Source organism: Anomalospiza imberbis, chromosome 5 (genome assembly GCF_031753505.1).
Source record: "Anomalospiza imberbis isolate Cuckoo-Finch-1a 21T00152 chromosome 5, ASM3175350v1, whole genome shotgun sequence".
In the NCBI taxonomy this organism is placed as follows: Eukaryota; Metazoa; Chordata; class Aves; order Passeriformes; family Viduidae; genus Anomalospiza; species Anomalospiza imberbis.
This window is the reverse complement of record NC_089685.1, coordinates 71,484,894-71,496,690: the sequence shown is the minus strand read 5'-3', so window position 1 is coordinate 71,496,690 and position 11,797 is coordinate 71,484,894. Positions and strand designations below refer to the sequence as shown.

The 11,797-nt window shown below is 41.2% G+C and overlaps 1 protein-coding gene across 5 annotated transcripts in view; it reads right to left on the bottom strand.

The window, feature by feature from the left end:
• Positions 1-284: 284 nt before the first annotated feature.
• The window catches only part of SLC15A5 (solute carrier family 15 member 5), a 31,343-nt gene continuing 19,830 nt past the window's right edge, over positions 285-11,797 (bottom strand). For 3 of the 5 annotated variants that reach the window (XM_068191925.1, XM_068191928.1, XM_068191926.1), the window contains 3 exons: positions 10,586-10,717; positions 2,233-2,341; positions 285-475 (listed from right to left, as the gene is read on the bottom strand). In XM_068191925.1, coding sequence (XP_068048026.1) covers positions 331-475; positions 2,233-2,341; positions 10,586-10,717 — 386 coding nt within the window. In that variant the 3' untranslated portion in view covers positions 285-330. Of the gene's footprint in view, positions 476-2,232; positions 2,342-9,074; positions 10,365-10,585; positions 10,718-11,797 lie in introns of those variants that run through there. The other 2 variants (XM_068191929.1, XM_068191927.1) reach the window with 2 other exon arrangements.

Below are 11,797 nucleotides of genomic sequence, written 5' to 3'. Positions count from 1 at the left end.
GACCACTCCTAAATGCAAATATACGTGGATAGCTATTTCCATATAAAGATTAAAAGCCTCTCTCCATCAGCTGTGGCGAGCAGTGAGCTCTCCTTGGCCTCCAGCTGAATTATGACAGTGCAGCCTCCTTCAAGGCCAAATCCTATGAAGAATGCTATGTTGTTAACTTCTAAATAACATTATTATTCACCAGATAATTCATAAATACCAGGACATAGTTCCACTTAGGTGTGCTGGGTAATTTATCCTTAGAGAACTGGTGGATTTAAAAAAAAAAAAAAAAACACAACCCAAAATTTAGGGTTGAAATTTTGTCAGGGTGAAATTCTATCAGGTTTTCTCCACAGGAGACAAAATGGGAGAACTTTCCAGGACAGCATTATAATGCTTGATGGCTTTTTCATGCTTCAAAAGTTTTTCTCCAGGAAGACTTCCTCTGAACTCATTGGTGCAATCCTCATGCAGATTGTTGTATCTGGGGGAGATGATACAGAAGGAGAATAACAAAATAATCATCCTTTAAGGTATTAGCATCACCCATTGTTTATACACAATACTTTTTACGTTACAGTGCCTTCCAAGTCCTGGACTTCAAGGCAGCCAAAAAAAAATAGGAAAATGCAAATATGCATTTTCCTAGAGCCTTTCAGAACTTCAGGATGAGAAGTATCAAACTGGGTGCAGATGTTAATAATACTTGTACTGTGTTCTTTAAAAAAATAAATTTATAATTAACAGGCTTTTTCCCACAGAGAAATTTTAGTGTATTTTTTCTTATTCCAAGTTTTAAAGTCAGTTTTCCCCCTCGGCCTAACCAGTGTTTATCTGAATAGTCCTCACTCGGAGGACTCCCTGCTCAGAGAATTCTTATTCCTCAAAAAAATAAACAATTACAATTGATTTCAAAAACACATTTCTAGTAAGTCAAAACTTGTATTATTGACAGATGAGGTACCTTGATTCTGAAGTGAAATGCTGGTTTGAAATAAACTTTTTTATACATTTGGTTTTCTATTTTTAGGGAAATTGGAGGTCAACAGATTTCTTCATAAAAATGTTAAGCTGTGGTGGATTTTTTTTTTTTTTTTTTTAGTTTAAACCAATTTTATGTTAACATTTTGACAACCAAAACCGCTTAGTTTTCGGCAGTAAATAGCACAAATGAAAATTCCAATTTACAGTAGAATAAAATTCCATATAAGGAGTACAAAGTACACTCAGGAGAGATGTTTTTCGTTGTGGCTCAGCTCACATTTAAAAGAAGAGAATCACATTGGAATAACCAAAAAGATTAAACTTTGGTGCGTTGGTAAACCAACTGCAAAGCTGGTGCTATGCGCAATAAAAACACCAACATTTTTTGTTGAGAGTTCTAGAAGTGCACTGCCCTTGGAGGTTTTCTATTGCTCTCATCCTCACATCCCTGCTCCATCAAGGTTCTGCAGGATTCCCACAGAGCTGCCTCCCCAAGCCCAAGAACCACGTTCACCCTCCCACCCGTGGTGGCACAGGCTGCTGCCCTCCCTCTTCTTGACTTTATCTTTATAATGCTGACAACAGAGCATGTATTTATGTGTAATGCTGACAACAGAACATGTATTTATGTGTAATGCTGACAACAGAACATCACCTGGGATTAGAAGTCCTGGAGTTGTGAGTTCCTTGCAATTCACAGGCACAACACAGGGATTAAAGCAAGGCTCTACAGGTGGCATAAAGCTGCTGCCTGTGAGGGGGCTGAGCAATTCTCTTGTCTCCAGCAGGAAGTTGCTTTCCTCCCATGCCCGGCAGAGTATCAGAAAATATTTGGGGGTGGTTCTGTTGCAACTGCTGCACACAAGCAGCTTTCTCACCACCCCTGTGTCCCACACTAAAAGGTGTGAGCTCCCTGGGAGAGCAGCAATGCTTTCTATAAATGGGTACAAAACCAAGGCCAGTGGAGGTCAGTTCCATGGCCAGTATAGATTTGTGTTCCCACCTGAACTCCCTGCCAAAATAATTAACACTGTTCTAGAAAGAATATGATGCTCTTCTTTCTTTAGGGCTTTTGTATTAATAAGATCCTTTAACTATTTAAAGTTAATTACCTCAGCTTGTTTTAGGGGTTTTTTTACCTCTCCACATGTGATCTATCACTACCAGTTCTGTAATACACACCAGTCTACAGATTTTATAAGAATTTCTACCTCCACCTACAAACGAAACACTGAGTTTTCATTTTCTCCCACGTACCTGTGTGCAACGGCCCAGAAGCCCAGGGTGTTCACCATCATTAAGGATGCCAAGAAGAAGAAGAATCTCTCCAATTTACCTTCATGCAGCAAGTGTGGGAACCAGGTGCCTGGTGAAGCAGACATTTGCAGCAGGATTAGTTTGCCTTGCAGCACGAGACGTGGCTCGTGTGGAAGACACGAGGACAACTCGGTGTGGGACACAGCCCCCACAGGTGCTCTGGCCCCCCTGTAGCTATTTTCATTCTCACAGCACCCATGGGGGTTTTTGAGCCTACTCTTTCTTGCTTTGCAGACAGGCAGGAGAGATCTAGAGGAACTAAAGGACTTCCCTAGTAAAGCTGAAGTGTACTGGAAAACCTAGTCCTGCACAGCCACTGCTGTAATGAGTGGACCATCTTCCACCTGTAACATCCTGTGCACACAGCTAAATCTGAGTCAGCTGTGAAAGTCTTAGGAAGAGCTAGAATTAAGGTGGGCTGTAGAAATCCTTACTTGAAATCTCTCCTGCTTTTCATAGTCTCTTTTTAATGGAAAGAATAAAAGAAAAAATCATTAAAACTTAAAATATTAAAAGCATTCACTCAGTGCCTTGGACGGTGCTCCATTACCAAGACACCCCCTGACACTTTGCCTCTCTTTACTGCTGCCTTTACCCATGAGCCTGTAAGGTGTCCTTTCCTTTCATCCAGTGTTTATTTACACAAATCAGACCTATTTCAGCCAAGGCTTTTGGAACAGTGTCTGGGCCATTTTGGCCCTCCTTTCAGCAGAGGACAGTACACACCTACACACAGTCTCTGCACACAGAGACTTCCCTGCCTGTGCACTCCCTGTGCACTCCAGTTTGTGGCTGTATTGCTTTCAGTGTTGTCCACTGCAACCAGTCTGCAAACAAGCTCAGGTGGCAAATAACTGTAGAGATCAAAATGGTTAAAAGCAAAGCCAGCCCCAGTCAGTCTGCAATTGAAGGCAATCAGTACCTGAAGTGCCATAATCAACTACAGCAAAACCATCAAATCAAGGTGAAAAAAAATTCCAGGAGAAACTGAAGATACAGAATATCAGAGACCTATACAGTGCTGTAATGACCATGTGCATTATTTGGGAATACAGGATATTTATTGCCTTTGAGGAAGGCAAAGACTGTCTTCATTAGCAGTTAATGAAGAAATGTAGAGTGTGAAAGGGCTGGTGCTGAGAACGTGATGTCCACGCTCCCCACAGCTCAGGGGAGTTCACATCTCAGAGCAGTTCCCATTAACAGCTGGAACATGTCAGACATGAGCTTATTTTTTTTTGTTGTTGTTGTTGTTGTTTAGTTCTCTCTAAAAAGAATTTGTTTTCATGCTCCAAGATCATTCTGTGATGCAAATCAGAGCTTATTGGGAGATCTAGATTAGCAGCATACCCCTGATCTGAACTACACCTGCATCAGCGTGCCCAAAGTCACCTTTGCCTGCCATGAAAGTCTGGTATCAAATCCTGCCCATCTAAACAGTGTGGCTATCCCCCCCTTGAATGGGGAAAGAAGGAAAAGCAGCCCTCTCACCACAGCTATATTGTAAAAACCTGATGGCCTTAGCAGATCTTTTGGCCACTAATGTCACTTTTACACATTGATTGTCATCCTTAGATTGTTAATATTTTTCTAATTGGAGACAAAGAGCAGTTCCACATCATGGGAGAGACACCAGTCAAAGGATTACACCCTGCCAAACACACATTGATATATTTGCATTCTCCTCTTCCCTTCACATCTTAGAGTTATAAACACATTTCTTTTCAGAGCTGTTGCCTTTAGTTCTCCAGGGACTGACAGAGAACAAGTGCCATCAGTTTCCCTAAGCTCCTGCACAGTTGTCTCCATGCCATGTTACCTTTTTGCTCATCACAGAGCAGCACCATCACACCTCTGCCTGCTCCCTTCCTTCTGCAGCGTTACCTCAGAGCCAGTTTTAAAAAACCTATCATCTAACACTGTCAGTTGACTGAGCTCCTAGGTGCTGTAACTTCATTTTAGGAGCTTATAAACTTTTACTGCCATCATTCACAATCAGGTAGTTTTTCATTTTGCATCCCCCAGGGGCCAATAGAAGGCAGAGACACAGCATGTGGATGTGATGAAAGAGAAATCATGCATGGGGGGCTGCACTGCAGCTTGTCAGAGCTGAGTTCATACTGTCTGCTGGGTTATTCACCTTGGCTGGGCTAGCTACAGGAGCAGCAGGAGCTTCCTCATGGAATGGCATTGCCAGTGGGACCTGAACAGAAAACACACACTTAAAAAGTTAATAAAACCAATTTTGCAGCTTCTGAGTTTCAAAGGTCCACTTGCATCATTCTCTGTCTTATCACGGATAAAGGCACCAGAGAAAAGCACTGAAACTGGGGCTGGTTGAGGGCAGGGCAGGATGGCATCCCGGCCAGCAGATCTGGATTCCACTCCCACTTCACCACGGCCTGGCTCAAGGATCCTTGCTCTGTCTCCTCCCTGCTTCTCTTAGGAGCTGCCAGTGTTTAAACAGCGAGGCCAGGATAATGACAGAGAGCCTTTGGAAAATCCAAGTGATCAACAGCACAGGCAGGGATAAAATCAGGCAGGATATGGTGAGGCTCCAGCTGCCACGGAGCACACAATTTCTCTCTGGTTTCCTGCTCTGTCCACAGCAAGAGGTGGGATCAATGTCACAGGGACATTCCTCTTTCAAGATTTTTCATAGAGCAACACAGAAGAAAGAGAAAACAATTTCTATTTCTGCTCCTTGTTTTCCCCATGTGGAATGTGCTTGGAGAATTGTTTACCTGGGGTGATTGCTTGATTGGATTCAGGTGAGGATTGTTTGAGCTGATGGCCAATCCAACCCACCTGTGTCTGGACTCTCAGAGACGGTCACCAGTTGTGAGGAGTTAGATATGGGAGTTAGAACAAATAAGTTTGTAGCTTTAGTATCTCCTTTAAATAGCCTATTAATGGATTATAGCAAAGTTATAATAAAGAAATCATTCAGCCTTCTGAACTGGAGTCACACATCAGCATTTCTTCCCACCGAGTTCACCTGCATTTACAATAGGATCAAGGCTTTCTTTTCCTCTCAGAGAGGGACAGCAAGGCTTGCTGTCCCTTCCTCTACAGAGGAACAAGGATGGCAGCAGTCATAAGGATATCCAGACTATAAATCCTTCCAGTACACATTTTCATCAGTGGATGCAGCAAAAAGTAATATAACCCTTTCCTACTAACAGCCAAAAAAAATTACTTTTCACTCTTCTCTTTCATTACTTTTCCTTTTAATTTTTTTTTTCTCCCCATGAAATAGGGGATAAACCTGGACTACATTTACTTCTACTTACACTCACTTTAAAGAGAATCCTCTCCTCTGCTTGCAGGAAGTCTTGAGAGAGGAGTCATCGGTGCTAGAACTTCACCCACGTGTTTCAGGCACCAAAACTCCCTTTAGATGCTCTCAGCCCTGACCCCACTAACACCTCCCACAAGCTGTCTGCAGACTGACTGCCTCTGGGGCTCGCACTCAGGAGTTTACTCTCAGCCGTGAACATCAGGGACTCCCTGGGCCAGTTTTTTGGTTGTGCTGGAATCAGGCACCCTGGGCACTGCTGTGATTGAAGAGTCCAGCACTTTCCCATCCTTGCCCTCAGCATGCAGCATGCTAACACTTCACTTTTCCCCAAAAGATACTGCCTTTGGGCTCTGTGCATATTCTTCTTTTCTGTGGAGATTGCCAGCAGAAGTGGCAATTACAAGGTTGGTTTGTCACACAGATAATTGCTCGCTGGGAATTAACTTTCTGCAACAAGCTCCTGATTTCCATTTTTAGTCCAACAATAGAAATACTTAGTAGCATGAATCACCACAAAGAAACAGAAGTTTCCTTTAGGTGCATTATTTTAAAAAGACTTTCTCTACTGGTTAGAGGTGAATTGGTTATGTATTTCATGGCAAATTTAGATCAAGTTAGAAAATGAAGCCTAGGCAGAGTCTGTTCCTCAAGTCTGCTCCACATCATGGAAATAAAGCACCTGGGAAACTGTCACTGACATTTTGGAGTCCTTTTGTATCAATTTTACATCAAAAATCACACAGTCCGAGAAGAAGGAATAATTCACAATACCAAGAGGAAACAACTGATCCTACCAAAACAGGCAGAGGTGGAGGTGACGCAGAGACTGGGACATGGACAAAAACTTTCCTGGGCTGTTTATGGGGGGTGACTGACAGCAAGGAGCTGCTGGCAACAGCAGCCATTGAACAAAACCTGGAAATGGTCAGTCTTTGACAAATATTAGTGCACACAACACATCTGCTGCTCTGGTGGCACCCTCAGAGAGCTCAAGGGAAAGTTGCACAGGGAGGCATCCAGGATTTTTGGCTGATTTTTTGCACTATCCTATTTTATTATGGGGAAAACCTTGAAGAAAAAACAAGACAGTCACATACCAGAAGTTACCTGTACCATTCCTGCATTTATTGCAGCTATCCTGCAACCTATGCTATCATTATAGAAAAAAAATTAATTCATATTTTAAAAAAAGGTTTGTACTGACTTCCTTCATTCCATGAACTCAGTGGGCATATATTTCATGTTTTATCATATCCAAATTAAAGTTTCACTCTGCCTCTAATCCTTATTAGCTAAGAAGGCACCAGTGGCCACCGCCATCTGGACTGCAAGAAATATCCTTTAGCTTTGTCGTCTTTGGTATTTAGAATCACACAAGTCAAAAATGATAAAAAGAACCAAAAAACCCAAACCCCAACCCCCCAGTGATTCTCTAAATACAAGCAGGAAAACTGTGTCTGGGACAGTTTCCTCCCTCTGACCTTTTTTTATTTTTATTTCTCACATATTTATATTAATATTTTTAGAGAAATATATTCTGAAATGATTGGCATAAGAGGACAGGTTTTGTCTTGCATCTTCTTCCGTTAAAATGTTAGGAGAGGTAAGAGATCCAAAAGAAAGCAGTTTCCCAGCTTGTACTGAAAATATCACTGTCACCCATCATCTGTTTGCACTCGTCAGATTTTTTAAAAAAAAAGTCTTATTTTATCATATTCACACCATCCTCCATAGATGCGTTAAAAATGATTAATGCAGCTTTGACTGTGACTGATATCTGATCAACTCTGCCAATAAAAACCCAAATAAAATTCTAAACTAGTGGCATAAAATAGGATATAAAAATGTTTAAATTTTGTCAACACCCTCTGTGCTCCAACACTTCAAAATACACAGTGGAGGATCTGCTTTGCTGCAGGAACATGGAAAAACATGGTCTCAGTGCTTAGAGATGGGAGAACCAGAAATAGTCTTGGCTGAGGTTTCAGTGAAACAAGAATCATGGGACAAGACAAAAGCATTCACAGCCCAGGAGTCACTCACCAAGCCTTGTTAAATCTTACAGAACCATTTCATCGACGCTACCCTGTCTTGCAGCAAAAGAGAAGGAACTTGCTCTTCCAATATAAATAAATCAGTAAATTAGCTGATTCTTTTTTTAGGAAGAAAAGAAAGAGTTCTGGTTGGTTTGCTTTACTCCCAGTTTCATAAATTGTCCAGATACTGAATATTTACAAGCTCTTTAAACAGATCTGGGAAAAAAAAAAGGTGAGTAAAAAAAATCATAATTTGTGTCTTTGGACTGTAATTTGACTTAAGAAGAGGCCACAAATTTGTTCCCTACAGCAGTCATCTTTAGTGGGTTCATTAGGCAACCACTAGGTTTTAATAAATTAAAAAAAAAATATTTGCTGATTGTAATGAGCACTAAAGTCCACTATAAGAAGCTGTCCACTGTAAAAATAGTGTGTATAACATTTCCTACCAAAAGGGAGCCTAAAATGCATTTTTTGTTTTGCTATAGTCTATCCTCACCTCCAAAAGTCTGATCCTAAACCTACTCTGATTTAGGAGTCAGCAGGACAACAGCCTGGGATGAGCAGAGGAACATTAGAACAAAAATGAATTTACAGGAACATCTCCATCATTTGCAAGCTGTCAATTGTGTGGTAATTTGGAATTATTAATCTTATTCAAGCAAGGAACACAGACAGAGATACCCAGTGAGATCCTAATTATTTTTAAAAATAAAAAGTGAGAGCCCAGTAATATGTTGTTTACATATTAATAGGGCAAGTAATCTCTAACACTCTCCTAACTAGAGCAACAGAGCAATCACTAAGCATTTTTCACTTTATTTTCCCTAAAGCTTTTCAAGTTTTGCAGAGGACTTCTCCTGCTTAGCAGCAGTCATTCCTATTATAGCATCTGAATACAGAGTGTCACCGATTCCCTTGGAAATTCCAGAGTGACTTTTGCTCAGGATAATGGTGCAGTCAATTCCACCTACAGCAACAGCAGGTCTGACAAAGCTAAACAAAGACAGCTCTGGAAAAAGAAAAAAAGAAAAGAAAAGCTAAAGTTGAGAACTTTGCCACCCAGCTTTCTAAGAGTGAGGAATGTTTCAGCCAGGAAACTCTTCAGTTTGCTCAAGAATCCTGAGCAATAGGGGCTCGAATGTGGTAACTGCAGCCAGTGGAGAAGTTAGAGTTCAGCCTTCTTGGTCTCGGCCAGGATAAAAACTCACAATCTCTCTTAAAACAGTATTTCTGGCAAGAAAAGAACTTTTTATGAATCAATTACATGATTTCATAAAGACTTACAAAAAAGCATTAAGCACCTTGATAGAAAACCAGGCAAAAATTTACTGAATTGCAAATCAAATGCAAAAATTTGTTTCCTCTATCACAGAGTACAGAAACACTCAGTAAAGAAATTAATTACATAATAGTGACACAAGATAGGCAAAATATTTTGGTGCTGACATTATGCTCGATTATTTTGCAATTATTTAATTATTTCCAAAGTCAAATTGCAGGAAAATGTCAGTTTTACTAAATATTTTAGTCTCATAAAAATTAATAGTTTCCATACTTTGGAGGGGGAGAGAGAAAACATCAGCAACACAGTCTGTCTTAAATTGTTTGTTTAATTTACCCCATATTACACTGAACTCACAGTAATTAAAAACAACCTTTTCCACGGGGGGATATTCAAGAAGCTCAGTTCTCCACACTGGATGGCTTGGGGCTTAATAGTTCTTTGCCTGATTTGTGTGTGTAAACATTCCTGTATTTTACCCATCTCCAGGTGATGTTTTATACCTTGTAATAAAATTTTAATTGAATTTTTAACTTAAAAACAGGACTGCGTGTCAAAGCATCGTTTGTTTGCTCAGATCTTGCGAGTAGGAATAAAAACTTCTTGTCACACTTTCAAAACACCCACTTCTGCTTGATTTTAAATTACATGATTCCTTACACAGGGAAGAGAAGAACCCAAAACTTTAACCCTAAACAGTTACAAAATCCTGCACCAGCTGCAGCAGTGGCATGCATTAGGGCCAGCAGCTGCGGTCTCTAAAGAACAGCTCTCTGCAACTGTTCCACCACAGCTTGTCAACAGCATCTTCAGAAGCATTCCTTCAGCAAGTGGGACTATTTTAAATTTGTGAACAAATTTGGGATGCCTGTCCCTCAGTCAAGAACTCAAGTGCTTTACTTGTTAAATTTACTTGTGAAAAAAGTCTTTTCTGTATTGAACAAAGATTCGGCAGCAAAGGAAAAATGACTTCAAGACATTCCTGGCTTAGCTTGAAAGTCAGTAACCCAGGAACAACTGCAGTTCAGAGCTCCCACTAAATGCACCTCAGCAGGCTGAACCTGCAGTAACTCCTTTTGAAAGGAAGATTTCTGGGAATTGCAGCATTCATCTGCAAAGGGGCAAGCCCACAGTGAGACAGCATTGCTACAGAATCTGGCTGTTCCAACAGCTGGGCAAAGGCAGAGGAACCAGTGGGTCCGGGAGAGTGAGCTCCCCAGACAGCTTTGAAACCCTCAGCCCTGAAACCCCAATCCTGTCCCACTCTGGGACAGACAGGAAGGGATGTTCCCCATTCTTTAAAGCTCAGATCTTGCTCTCGAGGCCAGAGGCTTCCATGTAAGTGTGAATAACACGAATGTTCTTCTTCAAGAACACTAAAAGGTGCTTCCTAGCCAATTTATTTTCAGTCTTCCAGAACAGAAGTACAGAGATTGGACAGGAGGACTTCCTGCAAGATGCCATCCTCTAATTACTCTGACTATCAAAACTAAGATGACTCATTAAAATTGGATGAATACAGCTGGAAGGCTATTTCCTATCTTAATTCCATCTTAATTGTGAGAGCAAATCAATAAAACTTTGGCATCCCTTTTAATTCTGCTGCCTGGGTCTCCAAATCAATAATATTAGAAAACTGCTCAGGAGCACCCATCACGAGCATACTCTTACCTTGAGTGCCTGCGTGGGCCGTCTGCACAAAGAGAGCTCCCACAAAGCAGCCAGCTCCATTAAAGAGAGCTAAAAAATGCATGGAAATCCCTCTCATTCTTTCAGGCACGAGCCAGAATGAAAGGAAGGAACCTTAGGAAGGAAGCAGATACAGTTACAAGTTAAAAAAAAAAGAAAAAAACCAAAACAAAACAAGAGTTAAATGATGGTAGAACATAGATAACACAGAAAAAATTTGAAAGCATCTCTATTAGTGAATTTCCATATTTTATGCAGAGAATGTACTTGCTGCAGAGGGGCAATCAGATGTACCCTATATCATGTTAATATGTACCCTGTAACAAAGCATTATCTAAACTGCTTAAATGAGTATCTGTAATGAACTACCCCCACACAGCTATCCATATTCCACAAGAACAGAAAGATCTTCCACCCAGACATTTCCTTGCACCTTTTAAAACCTCAGGCATGAGCAAGAGCAGAGAAACACCACCACAGGCAGTGAGCACGAAGACAATGGATGTGGTATTTAACTGCAGAACAGCAGGACCCTCTATCTCAGAGCCGGTGCAGCACAGCCACTAGTAAATATTGCCAAAATCTAGAGCTCTGCCTTAATTGGGACAGTTAGCTGGCTTTACCTTAAGGCTGGACAAGGCTCCTGTTCCCTGGAGTGCAGCCCCCAGGCTCCCTGGCTCATTTTTAAGATCTCATTCCTCACTTTCTTGCCAGAAGGCTAAACCAGAAGCAGCAGCAGCTTGGGTGGAGAGGGGAAGCTGTAGCATGCTGCTGTAGCATGGATGACTCTAAATAATCCCACCAGCTGTAATTTGACTGTAACAGCAAGACTTTATGATAGCTGTTCTGTTTGTGCAATTTTCACTGATCACCAAAAACTTTTCTTGCCTAATTTCACTCCTTGAGTTCTCCTCCACACTTTTTCTCCCAGCCCCAGAGTGCCCCCACCTGCTTTATTTGTTGAATTAGGATGACCTCCAGCTTGAAAAAATTGCCAGCAGAGGATCCTATTTGGATCCTGAGTTGCCTGAAGCACCTCTGAATACAAATGAAACTTTGCAATCACCTTCTTTCATTTGCATGTCCAAATGAGAGCTTTGAAAACATAGGAAAGAAAAAAAAAATACCACGGACAGTGTTTTCTTCCTCACTCACAATAGGAACCAGAAGCCTGAGGGCAAGAGAAAACAGGTG